Raw genomic sequence first — 15,894 nt, 5'->3', positions numbered from 1 at the left:
ACTGAGCCACCCAAGCGCCCTGAGAGTGGCTTTCATTTTAGGCTGCAGTCCCAAGTGATGCAAATTCTTTCTTTTGTCATTTTCTGAGGGATTTTAACTCTGCTTTAAAGGAAAACAAGCTATTTTCTTCCATAACAACTTGAAGGAAAGGAAATGTTCAATTGCCCATCTTGGCTGGGGAGTCAGAACAGATGAGAGTCACCCAGCTTTAAACAACATTGAACTCAGGAAAGAGAATTTTAGAGAACAGAACTAATCCTTTAAAAAAAAACTCACTCTATGTGACCAAAGAGAAATGGATTTTCTTCTGTGCCTAAAAAAAACCACTACATTTTTTTTCCTGTAAACATGTAAACATGATTTTCCTTACATCTTCCCTGATGTATTTGTTTCATTCCTTGAGAGCTGTCAGAGGTTTAAGTGTTGCCCTGACTCTGAATTTTCACTTTGTAGTAGAGATTCCTAGTAGATGACTAGTACCTGTGTCTGTTCGCCATGGGAAAATGAATGACCCTGCAGAAGCCAAGCCTCCAGGTCCCCATATAGAGGATTTCTTCTCTGCTGGGACAGTTTTGAGCTCCTCTGACCTAAGTTGGAGCAAACTCTGTTCTTTTTTCCCTCTGGGACTCTAGCTCAGCAAGCATTTATTGAATTCCTATGGTGTGAGAGGTGGAAGCCCATGTTCTTTGGCATGATGGAAAGTGAAAATCAGGGTCTTCTCCCAACCTTTGTTTCTCCTACCTTGTCTCTCCAGTGAACCTTTGCACTTTCTGGCTTTCTGATGCCATGTTTTCCTTTCAAGGATTACTCTCAGGTTTTATGTGCATTCTCTTGTCTTTTGGCCCATTGTAACAATACTGCTTCTGAATAGCAAATAAAACAGAGTTTGAAATGTAAGTACCAAAATAACACATATTCCTGAGTCTTACGTTAGGAAAAAACCCGCAGCTTTACCTGAGACTGCAGGGACATGACCTTGTTTGTGTGAATGTGTTGCTTCGGCCCGTTTTAAAGCCGAGGGCAGATACCCAAATGGGAGAAGAGATATTGAACATTTTCATAACTTTTTCATATTTAATTATACGAGGCATAAACTTTTTTGAGTACATTTAATTGTGGCTTCTGGTACGCTTGTACCAGGAGCTCACGAAGCTCCCTCCCTCTCTCCTCACAGCCTGTGATGAGACCATGGAAGTCTGTAGAATTAGAGGGAAATCACTTCCTGCCAAAAATGAAAGCTGATCACGTGGTGACGTGACTATCATTGACCCCTTTTTTAGTTCCTTGCCCTGCATAACAGTGGAAAGAAACCCTTCCTCTGAGCGAGATAGGAGGAACAGAATCGTGCGTTTAGAGACCCTTGCATTGCAGGGGTGTCGTCCCCCCCCTCCCCCCCCACCCCGGTGCGTCCTGACACTCAGCCCCACACCAGGGACACAAGATACTGCGGCAACTCCTCAGAGTGTCTGTTTCTTTCCAGTAAAACAACTTCTCAGTTTGGCAGGTGGATGTGATAGTTTTCTCGCAGTCTTTACTGTTGCTGTCATAAATTAACATTTCGTAGTATTTCATTTCATGTAGTGATATTACGGAATGAACGGAACTAATGGTAAACAGATTTCAAATGTGTTTGGAGACAATTAAGCAGTGTTTGGTTTTCCCTACGTTTCTACTAATTAAAGCATGTTTCATATGTGTTCCCTTCCCTTGGGCATCATTTATAATTCCCTTTTAACATTTGTACTGGTGTAATGTAGGCAGATCTTTGTAATGAATGTGAATTGACAGATACCTGACAAGGCGTCTGTAGCTACCTTTGGCTCCTGCTGGAGCTGTCCCATTCCCAAACTGGATTCCAGACACCGACTGGAGTAGTCCGTTTTGATTGGTCCGATCTCTCACTTCCCTCTGAGCACACGCAAGTGTGGAGCCACTCTGCTCTACCCTGTCTCCCATTCCCATCCCCGCCATTGATCCTGGAAACGCTTTCTGACCTCTGGGATAAGACGCTGCCCCTCTCCCCTCGCCCTCCAGCCCGCCTGCTCCCTCCACAGCTGTGCGGCTCAGACTGGAGAGTCCCCTGTGTGAGTTCTCTCTTGTCCTGACACAGGTGGGTCACCAGTTTGTTCCCTACTGCAAATTTAAGCACCCTCAGTGTCTTCCAAGCTTCTGTGTAAACATTTTGGGTATAAAACCAATTTCTTTTTCTGTGGCTTTACCTTTCTGTGTGTGTGGACTCGGGCTCCAGGTTTTGCTCAGTAACCCTTCAGCTGACAGAAAGCATGCCGCAGATAAGAAATGCAGCTGTCCCCTTAGGCAGATGACAGAGAAACAGGAAAATTCTGCTGCTTTCAAATGCATAGTTTCCATACGAAATACGGTGCTGTCTTTCCTAAAGACTTTCCTTTTTGTTTTAGACCTAGATTTTGAGTGATGTTCTATGGTGTTTTGCTTTCTCCCCAAGACCTCTTTAAACATCTTTCCCCTCAGAAAAATAGGATCTTTCCACTTTGTCACAACACTTGTATGTAGTTTACTTTCTGATAAAATACAAAGAAACTTTGCTTCCTGTGGAGGGGCACCCCGGGTCCTGCTCCTGCCGGGCAGCCTAGCAGCAGGATGGCCTTGAGCACGACCTGTTGACCTCTGCCCCTTCAGTGGTTTTGACTGTAAAATAGAGACCTGTACTTGCTAAAGCGCCATGTCTCTTCTTTCACTTTGCTGATCGTATGTCACCATTGTTGCTGCTGTTTTTGTTGTTTTGTGCCCTAGAAGTGTATAGCTCTTGTCCCTGCAACATAACAGCTCAACGGAGCTTTTACCTCACACGGTTAGTGAGAAGCCCACGAGGTCGGGGTGAGCAAGGCCTGGGCCTGGGGGTTTGAGGCAGTGGGGTGCCAGCCAGTAGCCCTGAGTACACAGGACAGGCGCTGTGCTGATGTTTTACACCATCCCTCCAGTCTGTACAGCAAACCCTAAAACGAGCCTCACAACCTTAGCATTAGTCTCGGGTTACAGGTGAGAATACGAAGGTCAGAGAGGATGGGTTTTCTCCAAGTCTCACGGCGAGTACAAGGCTGGGATTCAGAGTCTGCGTGTTTCTTCTACATGCATCATTATCTGAAAAGACTGGAAAGTGGGAATTGGGGGAAATGAGAAGTGTTCTCTACAATGAACTGTGAGCCCGTTTCAAATCCCTGCTGCCCCAAAGCAAGAAAACCATCTTGCCTGGAGCTGGAATCCCAGTGTTTTGCCATCCCGACCAGCAGCCCGTTCCCCTGCTCACGGCGCTCTCCTCACCCTGCAGGCGCTGGCCCAGGCCATCCGGGAAGCCAGAGAGCAGCACCCGGACATGTCGGTCACAAGAGTGGTGGTGCACAAAGAAACGGAGCTGGAGGAAGGGGAGGAGTAAGTAAGGTAAGAGGGCGTGTCATGGGGGGCCTCTGTCCTGGCTGTGCGGGGGGCGGGGGGGGTGTACTTGAAGTGGCTTCTCCATCACAGTGTCTGTCTCCTGTGGTCCGTTTGATTCGTCAGACTTCACTGTCCCAAGCACCTCTGCTCACGTTCCCTGCATAAAATTATAAACTCTGTTGACCAATGGGCACGTGATGTTAATAACTACTATGTATGGAGAACTGCTAATAATTGACATTTCTGTGTTGTTTTACTACTTACCAAGTACACCAGGATACGTTTATTAATGTTCACAGTGACCCTTTGAGGAAGGTGCGTGCTATTGCCCGCCTTTAGATGAGGCATTTTTGTTGTAGGGGACACAGAGGGGAGATGAGTTAATTCCCTTAAATATACATGAAGAATTGTATATCAGAGAATGAACCGTAAAGGAAAAGATTGCTGGGGCTATACAAAAATCTAAAACTTAAACCAAGGCAAAGGATAGAATGACAAAGTTCAATATACCCAGCAGAGAAGGAGTCAATAGCATGAATATATCACTAATTATTTTGTATCATCAAAAAATTCAAGCATTTAAGTAGAGAAATGGGCAAAGGATTAATCCAGTAAACCACAGAGAAGCTAAGTGAACAATAAGTAAAAAATGTTCAGCCTCATTAATGCTTAAATCAATACCAATTAAAAATTCAGTGTATAAGTTTTCACTTATAAATCTGGCAAAGTTTGTTTTTAGCTAGTGTTGGGGAGGTTGTAAGAGGGAAAATGATACTCCTCTGCTCCTTTATAAACTAGTAATATTTCCTGGAGGACAGTTTGGCAAAACCCACATTAAGTATGCCTACCATTTAAACCACCATTGAGAATTTATCTTAAATAATCAGAGATGTAGACAAAGACTTACCTACAAGGGTATTTCTCACATTGTTTCAAATTTTTTGCGAGTATATATAAAAATCTAAATGGCCAACAATAGGGATTGGTTATGCCTTGATGCTGCTTCTGTGTGATGACTAAAATATAGCCATTACAAGTTGTGCTAAAGAATTCTTAAGTGAAATGAGTAAATGTTCAGAATTATGCATGTATTTGAAAGGTAGGTTTTATTGCATAGCACGTATACCAAGATTGCTTTTTTGTTTTTAAAATGATCTGTACACTGACTGTTTAATAGACAGACAGCCCACAGCATGGCTGGCCACAGAATGCGCATCTTCCAGCGCGTGGTGAGGCCAAGTGCTTTTCCGTCACGGGAGGTGATGGCTTCCACCGTTGCACTGCCTGCCCTCTGACTTTTTAATTTATGCTGAACTGATTGATATGAAATGACATCTGACTTTCTTATTCTTACTGATGTTCATAGATTCTGCACAATAATCCTTTGTTAATTTTTATGTGTTGCAAATATCTTCAGGTTTGTGGTTTGTCTTTTATTCTCCATATAGGTCAATATAATAGTTGGTATATTGAATGTAGTTATAAATGGAAGCTAATATAGTTTAATTGTCACGCTTTCCTTTATGGCTTATTCTCTTCCCATACCCTGAGGTGTTAGGGGATGCTATCGATTCAGGTATTTGAATGTTGCCTTTCATAGATCAATTCTTAATCCATAAGAAATTGGTCTTTCTGTGTGGTGAAAAACAGTGATCATTTGTTTCCTCGAAAAGTAGCCAGCATTCCAGCCCCCTTTATTGAAGAGCTCACGAACCACCCCCCCTAATCTGCAGGTCATATATCCAGTTTCTCGTATGTGTGGGGAGGGGGCGGGCTTCTGGGCACTTTGGTTTCCATTAGCCTATGTGTCTGCCCCTGCTCTAATGACAGACTGACTAAATTACTATAGCTTTAAAATGAGACTTCGGATCTGGTAGGATGTGTCTCCCCAACTGTGTTGTTTTCTTCAGGAGTGTCTTGTCTATTCTGGGCTTTTTCTGTTCCTCATAAATTTCAGATTCAGATTGTTGGGTTCTAAGATAACCCTGTGGTATTTTAATTGGAACTGCATCTGGTTTGTAGCTCAGTATGGTGACAATCACATCTGTATGATGTTGAGTGTTCTTTCCCACAAACATAAAATAGCTGTCTCCACTTACATAGGTGTTTTTAAGTGTCTTCCAATAGAGTTGTATAATTTTTTACCCAAAAGAGGTCTTATAAATCTTTTCTAGCTGTTGCTGGTATAGGAAGACACAGTTGGCTTCTCAATACTGGCCTTATATCTAGCAGCCATACTCTTTATATGTTAGATGCTGTTTTCAACACAGGGTGTACAAAAGGCCTACAAGCAGAAATCATTAAAAATTTGAGCATAAACAAAATGTCCATTTACCTGAATAAATGTGCTATGTTATGTGCAATGCTGAGCACTTCCTTAGCCGTCAGAAGATCAAGTGCTCTATTTTAATCTTGCTAATCTCAAGCTGCGTGACATTGGACAAGTCAGCAGGGCTGGTACGATCTACCGTTCCTAATTCATAGGACTTAATTATAAGAATATAATAAGGTAATGAATGAGAAAATTTAGTGTTACACAAATATAAAAATATTGGGTATTTCTCCTGAATTATGTTGCTTAATGGGGAACATAAGACAAAAATTCGTGATCGCTGTGAGCATTACCAATACCCCACTTTCATTTGTGGCATTTTAGTAAGTTTTAAAGTGAATTAGTTATATCCGTTATTCCTAGCACCCTAGACTCATTTTTGCAGTGGGCATGCATGTACACACACACACACACACACACACGGAGCCTTTGACGTTGGCCTATCTCAGAGGACACCTTTTATAGGTCACCTTGTTAAATAGATTTAGGCAGTTAAAGTGTAAATTCACATGTAAGGTGAGCAAACTCAATAAATTTGGAAAGATTCATTCATCCATTCAAAAGATACGAGAACCAAAGTACGCTAGGGTAGAGCTAGGCACTGAGGATTCAAATGGTCAAACTGGTAAACCAAACAAACAGGGTCCCCTTCCTTGGGAAAGGATCCATTCTGGAAAGGGAGGTATAGATACTAAACAAAATGTAATTGCAAATGTGATAAATGCTCTCAAGGAACTAGTGTGATAGGAGAGAACCGAATAGATTGACGCTGCCGTAAATTTAAGCTTTTCCTTAAGCATCTGAGTTTGAGTTGAAATCTGAAGGATGAATAGGAGTCCCCAGTGTCCGGAGTCATTGTAGCTCCCCCACCTCCCGCTGCTGCGGCTCGTTCTCCAAGACTTACTTTGCTGGTGCCCGTCAGGGCCGGGAGGACGAGCGTGCGTACTGCTTCAGCTACCCGCTGGCTGTGCCGCCAGGATCCCACAGAGGCAGCAGGTGGGCCGAGGCAAAGAGCGGGACAGTCGCTGAACACCAGAAAAGAAGAATAAATAATATTGGTGATGAATGTGCCCCGTCTCCCTTTCTCAGACATGAAAAGCTCTCCTCCTGATCTGACCTGACCTCTTCCTTTGGAGGAGCTCAGAGCTTTTGATGAAGCATTGAGAGTAGGGGTGAGGGGAGCACATGGAAAGATGGTGAAAGAACAGCCCACAGAGGGCCGAGCCTCCCCAGGCTTGCCACTCTCAGCTGGGTGCCGGCCACTGGGAGGCTGAGGGGAGCGGCACACAGACTCCGTGCGTGAGAAAGGAAACACACTTCAGAGGAGTGCTTGACTTAATCTTTTAACTTTTTCCCCTGTGTTCTGTGAAGGACTCCTCCCTCCCCAGTTTATCCTGAGTGCATGTTTCCGAGCCCTCAGAGAGCCACAACGTGTTAGTGGCCTTGTCGCCGCTGGAATGGGGCTCCCTAACAGTCCCCCTGAGGAAGAGTCCTGCTTGCTGGTTTGGGCTGTGTGGCCTCAGAAAGAACGAGCCCCAGGAGGGGGAGCTGGCGACTTTGCTCCAGTTGGCACCGTCCCCTCTCTGAACCCAGACTTCAAACAAGTCCCTGTGACTCCTGGAGCCGTCACTGATATGTAGGATAAAAAGCAAACGATGCCTCCTTTTCAGCCAAAAGCAGTGAGCAGCCAAAGGAGAAAATGACGGAGGAGCAGCCTCTCGTCCGCTCACGTTTTACTTCTTTCCTTGTTGTCGTTGTTGATTACCCCAGCATATATGGAATGCCCATTGGGCGCCATCTGTTTGCGTGGAGGTTCAAATCAAACAAAGTCTGCACTCATGACAAATCATGGTAGCGGAATAGAGCCTCTGGTTGGAGGACGTGTTGGGAGCTGCATTTGCTGGGAATAAAAAGGCAAGATCTCGACATTAGGATGGGGTGTCCGATGGCTTCTCACTTGAGCTTCCAGGGGAGTAGGAATAGCTCAGTGAAGAAAGGCACAGAAGGGGGCATTCCAGGCAAGAGCTGGTACTGTGAACCTCACACTCTATGAATGGTGCAGAGTCAGGCGTGGCTGGGCTGCAGGACACGTGTAGGAGGAGAGCGATGGGAGGTGGGGGGGCGTGCAGAGAGGCAGAGGCCAGACCATAGAGTCTTAAGAGTCAAGCTAAAGAGGTTACGCTCTATTTGGAAAAGTGAAGGGGAAGGTACGCCTCATGTAGTTGAACGATGATAAAGGGGTAGGGGTTTGTGACTTGGTGACTGTTTGCATGGGATATGGGGATATGGAAGTTAGTGATTTGGGGAAATGCCAGAGCAGAGGAGAATCCCAGGCTTCTGGAAGGAGCAAATGAGTTGATGGTGGTACCTGTAATTTCAGTCCCGGGATACAGGTGTTATTTTTCACAGGTCATGTGCAATAAGACCGCTTAGCTGTCTTAAAGCGGAGATGTATTTTTTGGAGGGCACAGCTGCCGTAGGCATTACGGAGGAAGTTTGGAAGTGAATCGGTAAGGCCCTGTCTTACACACACGCACATGGCACGGTTATTTGGAATTTACCAGATAGTCTGAGTGTTAAGAGGAAATGCAGCATCGCAGATCTGCTGGTTCAAATCTATTTCATAGGTATGTGACCCACGCAAGTTCTTCACGTTTCTGTTCCTCGATTCCTCCATCTGTTACCTGAGGATGATAATAGAATTTATAGAAGACTTTGTTTCCAAGGCACGTTGTAAGAGCTTTTTGTAGCCCATCGAGTCAGCTGTTAGGAACCCTTTTGCTCCAAAGAATAAAATAAACATTAGACTATGCTTCCCCAGAGACGTTGAGTCTGAGATGCATGTGACATGTCTACATGGAGAGGTCCAGGAGGTAGCCAAGAGCTTTGAGAGAAATCACAACAGGCTTCGGAGCCGAAGATAGAGGTTTGAAGGTCCTCTGAATGAATCATCTAGTGAGTGATGTTACCCTGGGCCAGGTCAGAGGAGATGGAGGAGGGGGAATAGGAAAGTAGGAAGAAAACAGGGAGGAAAGGTGTCACACAAGTTGCAAAAGACGAGAACTCCAAGAAGGAGAGAGTAATTAAGTATTGAATATTAAATCAAGTGAACATGTCCTCTGGAGTTGGTATAGAATCAGCCTGGGACGTGGTCAGAGTCAGCCAGGTGGTGGGGATGGAGCCGTGTCACAGGTTGAGGAAATGGGGTTTAACATGGAGAGTGCTTTCAAGTGCTTTCTGTGCTGTTGTACATCCATGAATACCAGTTTCTAGATAAGATAGCATTGTCGTCAAGCTAACGTTTCCGAGTCAGGGTGATATTCAGAGTTTCAAGATGAACTCAAGAGCCAAACAGGAAGTTAGCATTTGCTATCTAACTGAGTCGAAGGAGGAAAGAGCCAAGTTGGCTGAACTGTTGGCTGAACCGAGTTCTAGCTCATCACGAGCTGCTCCTTTACGCGTGGGCCCTGATGAGCGCCAGCCTGTCTTTGAAGGAGAAGCACCAGCCTGTGGACTTCCAGATGCCTGTTTCCAGTTCAGGGGCCGGGAGTTTTTCAGACATATCACATGTGTTGCATTTTTATTTTACTCTATTTGCCTACTTGTACTAGTCTCATACCTAAAATTAGCATTAGTTTTCAACGTGGATTAATCAAACCTCAAATGCAGATTTATCCATACACACAAAAAGCCATTTTGGATTTAGTGCCTTTCAGACACAGCCAGTTTTCACTTTGGAATGCTGTGGAATGTTCTGCTTCACGTTTATAAATCTGGCAGGTGAGTCTGGCTATCAGTGAGTCTGTTCCAATGTATTTGAACTACCCAACAAAAGAGGCGCTGGACGCCACTGCTGTTGTGCTTTAGTTGGCACGAGAGTCACTAATTCCCCAGGGTTTGCTCTTGGACAAAATGATTATTGACTATTGTTTTTGCAAATGAAACTGTAGTTATTGGGTTTTTTTTCTGGTAATAACAGAGGTGATTATAATTTTTAAAAAGGGAGAGACAGCAGGAAATGCAAATGATCCATAATTCCTCTGCTCCTAGAGATAGATAGTCACTCTTCACAGTGTCTGTATGTGTGAACACTACACACTCACACACACACACACTGCCGCCTCTGTAGATGGAGGCCGGTACTGTGGATTCCGTCGATGGCCTGTTTTCTTCTCCCCCTAGCATACGTGGTACATGACCTTCCTTGGCAGTGTCTCGTTTTACAGCAGCCATTGAACGGACACATGAGGATTTACGTGACACCTGGTAACGGGCATTTAGGTTATTCCTCCGTGCTCACAATTCTGCACGCAGCTGCAAAGATCACACTCGTGTGCAGATTTTGGGGGCACGAATCTCGTTGTTTTCTAGGGCAGATATTTTCTCCTGAAAGGGTCGAAGAAGTTAGACCCCTACTTGCAGTTTGTGAGCACCCCTGTTGCCCCACACCTTTGCTGACACGAAAGACTGTAAAACATTTAAAAAATCTTTGCCCATCTGCTGAGGAAAGAGCATTTGTTCCCCTCCCCCTCCTTTTCTAATTGTGAAGAAAGAGCTTTTTTTTTTTTTCATTGCTAGTGAGCCTATAATATACATGTACACACACACAACACAATTTTATTTCTTTGAGTTGTCAGTTCTTGCCCATGTTTCTATTCAGGTGTTTATCATCTTCTCTCTGACAGACTCATTAAGGTTGTTAACCCCTTAGTCACAAATGCTGCATATTTTCTCTAGTTTTTCATTATTACTGAGAATTAAAAATAGCACCAAGGTGGTGGGGAAGGGAGGGGGAGGGGTGAGACAGAGTCAATAAATCGGAGGCATGAAGGTCATACCCAGAGTGTTGTTTCTGTGGCCCAGATAGTATTTTTTAGAATTTGAATTAATTAACAGTGCTTAAAACGGGAAGGCATCGAGCAAGTTTAGAAACGTCAGAAGCTCTGCCAGCATGGAGTGTGCGCTCCGGCGTGGCTGCGTTGGCTGAGTAGGCCCTGCCGCCGTCGGAGAGGGAAGAGCCCCCTGAGCCACCTGTGTCTCTGCACGTTGAGGCCCTGGGTGCCCCGTCTCCCTGCTGATGTGTTAACCCACCTGGCCTCTGGGGGGGTGTGGTGAGCATGGTGGTCGTGACTTTATTATACCCTAGAGGAGGGCGTATTGAGCAGTATGAAAATCAAAAGAATATTTTATTATAAACAGTTAAAAATTAGAGCCTCTTCTCCCCCCAACCCTTTTTAATGAGGAAATAGAAACCTAGAGAATAATTTGCATCCATCACTTCTACTCAGGACTCATAAATGCCATGTGCAGCGCTAAAGATAGTTTCATCTGTCTGGAGAACCTCAAATGTTGGTCATCCCAGATACTATTTTCCAAGAATGTAAATTTGTGGGTGGCAATATAAGGAAATTTTCTACAGTAACCAAGTAGGGTGTGTGTTTAAGATATTCCTGACCCCATGAGGGTTACATTGGCTGACGCGTTGGCCCTATGTTTATTTAACTTTCATGTATCAAAATAATTTCATTAGCCTTGGAGCAAGTATGTGCTAGACTTGTCCAGTACGATCACCAGTCCTCACCTGGCTATTTGAAATATGGCTCTTCCAAATTGAGATGTGCTGTAAGTAGAAAACAACATACTGGATTTGAAGATGTTAGAAAAAAGTGTAGACTAATAAGCTAGAGAGTTGGGTCTAGAGATGAATTCTTTTGATTCCCACTAAGCTTCCTATTGAAGGAAAACACAAGACAGTGAGTTCATATATGGTTTCAAAGGTTTTTTTTTTTAAAGATAACAGTTTTGATACTGTCTTTTTAAGCGTAACTTTGATGGCTACAGAGAAATGTTTTCTCATCTCCTTATGAACGTAAGATTGCTACAAGCTTATTAGCTAGAATACAGTATACTGAGTGTAACCTTATTCTAGTCCATTCGTTCTATGAAAGAAGCTCTAAGATTTTGCAACATGCTTTCGTATCAAGTCCCCACAGACTGAAACCTAGCAGAATGAACCAGAAGACCTTGCGTTAGCTTTAGGGCCACACACTAACTATGTGTAGAAATCTTTGTCAGAGCGTTCAGAGATTTGGGGAAGCCATTTTTTTAAAGAAGGCAGAGTCCTCCCAGGATACTATAGATGTAGTTATTTAATGAAAGAACAGAAAAATGAAACCGCAAACTTTCCACTTAAAACCAGCAGGTGAAAGTAATGGGGAAGACGGGCAGGAGTGCTTTCTTCCCAGCAATGAAATACAATTCTGTTTGTCTTTTCCCCTCCCTAGCCCCTGCTCTTCATTGTTGCCTTTGCACCTCCGTCCCTATTACATTCATTCATAGATTCATCAATGTATACTGTTGTGAAAATACCATGCTTGAAGCACTGTGATAGTCGTGACGAAGGTGAAAACACATAAGAACCGGAATACAAATAACATATAGAGTAAAAAATAGTGTTTTAGGAGAACCCTTGATAAAGGGCTATGAAAGTTGACGGAAGAAACAGTTTCTGATCGGCAGATCTGAGACCTCCCCAAAACGGTATCAGGGAAACCTCTCTGTGCAGAGTGCTGGGGTGGATTTGAACATAGGGAGGTGAGCAGAGAGGAAAGAGTATGTGGAGAAGCAATGGAGTGGCTATCAGAAAGAGCAACTTACATGTGGCTGTGTGTTGAGCTCCCAGCAGAGCTGGAAGGACTTGTCAAAGGCATACTGCAGAGGGTATGACATTCCATGTCGGTACCTTAGGTTAGACTTCGCTCCGTAGGTCATGTATATAGGGTATTTGAGTGGGGAAGAACCTTGTCAGCACTGTCCTTCAGGGAGAGTAATTCATCAGTAGAGGGTAGGATTAATTGAAAGTGTGCTAGATTAGATGAAGTACCCTGTAAGGAAACCATTATACTGGTTCAGGCTATTATTAATGGGGGAATGGGCACCTGTATCTTTAAGAGTAGAACTGCACTTCATTTAGAAGCAAACCGAGCAAAATTTGAAATATTGTATACGAAAATCTAGAAAAATAATACTAGCTAACATTCTCTGAATGCCTGCTCTGTGCCCAGTTTTGAGAACTTTGCCATTTATTATTTCAGTTAGTGCTTTCAGTCCTCCAAGGTGTAGATGAGGACACAGGGGCCTAGAGAGGATAAGTCTCTCACACAGGTCACACAGCTGGTGAGTGGCAGAGCTGGACTGACCCACAGTCAGCCCGAATCCACACTACACACGGCTTTGCAGAAGGCTTCACGATGGGAATCTTTCAAATAACAAACTCCCAACCACTGTAGTTGAAACACAACTCATTTTAGAAAAATTAATTTTGAACAAAATGTTTTGGAAGTTGCAGCTATGATATAAAGCTAAGTGAACAAGTAAAACCATAATAAAGAATAATCATGTTTAAAAATGAGGTAAAATTGACGTCTTCGTTTGACAGGCTATTCTGCAATTGTAGTAATTCTTTAAATAAAGAGGGACTTGAATGTGCCAAGTATAAAGATTCTAATAGAAAAAATTACTGTTAGCTTTAAAGAAAACCCAATTAATTGGCCTGATGGCATCACTGACAGCTCACCCTCTCCTCAAAGGTAAGGGAGTGTAACTGGCTTAAAAGGTGAAAGAGAGCTTTTACCACTACAGGGGGGAGGGACGGAAGATGGTTTTCCTCACACCTCCTCTGGAGGGGAAAGAACTACAGTTGTGTGAAAGGTAGACCGTGTTTGGGGTTTTGTTTTGTTTTTGTTTTTTTTGTAACAAATGGAAAGTTGGGGAAAACATCTCAGATTGACTCCTGAAAGCAAAAATACTTAACTAAATTGATGTGATTCTAGCAAACTCTGAACTGAACTTTTGTCTTGAGGTGAAATTATGTTAGTGTGTGTTATTGAGCACAATATAGTTGGCACTCAGAGGAGGCCGAGATGGGGGGGCAGAGTGGGGGAGAACCTAGTCCAAGACCTAAATGTGCGATGCGAGTCTCTAGGGGCCCACATGAGAGTCTCTTAGGACCAGAGGGGCACCGTAGCAGCATTAATATGTTCAGGAAACCAGGCGAAGCAAAATTATTTTTCTGAACTATTTGGTGAACAGGTGCTGTCTTTCATTTGGCCACAAAGCAAGAAAACACTAGATTTAATGTTTCCCTCTGAATTCTGCAGACACACAAATCTGTGTGAGAGAAGGAAAGGAAGGTGATTCTACATAAATAGTTCCCAAGCTTCATGGCCTCAGTAACACATAACGCTCTTAAATGTCACCGAAGGGTCCAAAGAGCTTTTGTTGCTGTGAATTATACATATCAGAAGTTACCATAGTATAAATCAAAATTACATCTATTGAAATTTACCAGATTATAAACGAAACAGAAGAAATTAAAAATACTTATTAAAATAGCTCAAAATAATCGGTGAAAGAAACCTGTCAGAAAAGGCTACATGTACTGTGTGGTTACATGATATGAAATCCTGGAAAAGAAAAAGTGATTGAGACAGATCACTGGTTGCCACTGAGCTCCTAGGAAGAGTTTTTAAATATTGGGAAGCTGTTGGGGCGCCTGGGTTGCTCAGTTAAGCGTCCAACTCTTGATTTCAGCTCAGGTCACGATTTTGGGGTCTTGGGATTGAGCCCCACATTGGGCTCCTCGCTCAGCGTGGAGTCTGCTTGAGGCTTCTCTCTTCTCTCCCTCTGCCCCTCCCCCGGCTCGCTCTTGCACACACACCCACGCGCACATGCTCTCTCTCAAAATCATATATATATGCTATCAAGTTCATGGTGTCCAGAATACAATCTTCCAGAATTCCAATTTTCACCTGAAAGCTTGAATTTTATCACTGGCCACAAGTATATTGTCAGTTGTTTTCCTTGAAATGACAAGCTCACCTCATTTTGAAGAAAACGCCTGCCAAATAGAATAAGTTTGTCCATCAATTATTCTCAAATAAAAAAGGTGTGTATGAACTCCTTCAATTCACAATTCAATAGTTCCTTTTTTCTCTCAACATCCATTGTATTTCTGTATGCAGCAGGAGTATTCTGTGCCCATTTTCCATTTCATTACACAGAATGTTAAAAAGACACGAACTCAGCAGTTAAGGTGTAAGACAGTAATTTTCTGTGTTTCATCAAGGATATCCTTAAGTGAGGCTGCCTTGCCTTCTTTGTTTCTTATTTCACTGAGAGTGTGTGGTGGTAACGAGTACGGTGACTTCTGGTACAATTTGGTGCCACTGCCTTGACCTGTGCCAAGATGCCAATGGGTGTACTCACCCTTGTTGTTGCACTATCGGTGAAAATGTCAGTCCCCTGAAAAGGGCAATTAATGCCTTAGTGTGATTATGAAATTGCTTTTTTTTTTTTTTTTTTAATGAAATAGCTTTGACTTCACAACCCCCTGAAAAGAGTCTCAGTGACCTCAGGGTCACAGAGCACACTGAGAACTGGTGGGTCTGTATGGTGGTGGTGCTGCAAACACTGTTATAGAATTGACTTTCCTGGGTTAACCAAATAGAAAATTTTAAAAAATATTTTATTTATTTGAGGAGTGCATGCGCATGAGCAGGGGGAGGCTCAGAGGGAGAAGCAGGCTCCCCGCTGAGCATGGACGCCAGATGCAGGGCTCCATCCCAGGACCCCGGGATTATGACCAGATCAGCAGGCAGATGCTTAACGGACTGAGCCACCCAGCCGCCCCTCAAATAGAAATTAATCCTACTTGCATTTTTGGTTCCAGGACTCCTATCTTAAAACAGAAATTATTTAAAAAATAAAAATCAAAATATGCAAATTGGAGACACAAGGAAGAAAGTTTAGCATTAGGAATAACTGAAGTCCATAACCATAAACTGTTGTATTTAAAACGGAACACTTGATGCATGGGTCTCGTTTTTATTTAGGAAGTAGTTGGATTGTCTCTCACCTAAATATTTTATTCATATTTTCAAGATCTTTGGCTATCCTGCTGCCCTAAGATAATTGAATTTTACTTAATACAAAGACAAATGTTATGGTTTCTTGCATTGGTTTATTTTGGATAAAAACCACATTTTTGCATTTTTATTGAGACTTGCTTCCGGGGCAGTGCTTTACCATTTGCAGGCAGTATTTCTACTGCTTTGGGTCAAATGCCTTTTTATGGGTGCACACATGCAGTT

General features: G+C 43.3%; 1 protein-coding gene across 14 annotated transcripts in view; it reads left to right on the top strand.

Annotated features, from left to right (window-relative positions):
* The window catches only part of EPB41L2 (erythrocyte membrane protein band 4.1 like 2), a 208,470-nt gene that overhangs the window by 187,693 nt on the left and 4,883 nt on the right, over window positions 1-15,894 (top strand). For all 14 annotated transcript variants that reach the window (XM_087865492.1, XM_045805563.2, XM_045805562.2 and 11 more), the window contains one exon: window positions 3,308-3,417. In XM_087865492.1, coding sequence (XP_087721618.1) covers window positions 3,308-3,412 — 105 coding nt within the window. In that variant the 3' untranslated portion in view covers window positions 3,413-3,417. The remainder of the gene's footprint in view (window positions 1-3,307; window positions 3,418-15,894) is intronic.

This window comes from Ursus americanus, chromosome 11, assembly GCF_024610735.1.
Source record: "Ursus americanus isolate L20-20 chromosome 11, mUrsAme1.1.p, whole genome shotgun sequence".
NCBI classification, from domain to species: domain Eukaryota; kingdom Metazoa; phylum Chordata; class Mammalia; order Carnivora; family Ursidae; genus Ursus; species Ursus americanus.
Note: the sequence above shows the minus strand (reverse complement) of the source record. Positions and strands in the feature narration are given on the sequence as shown.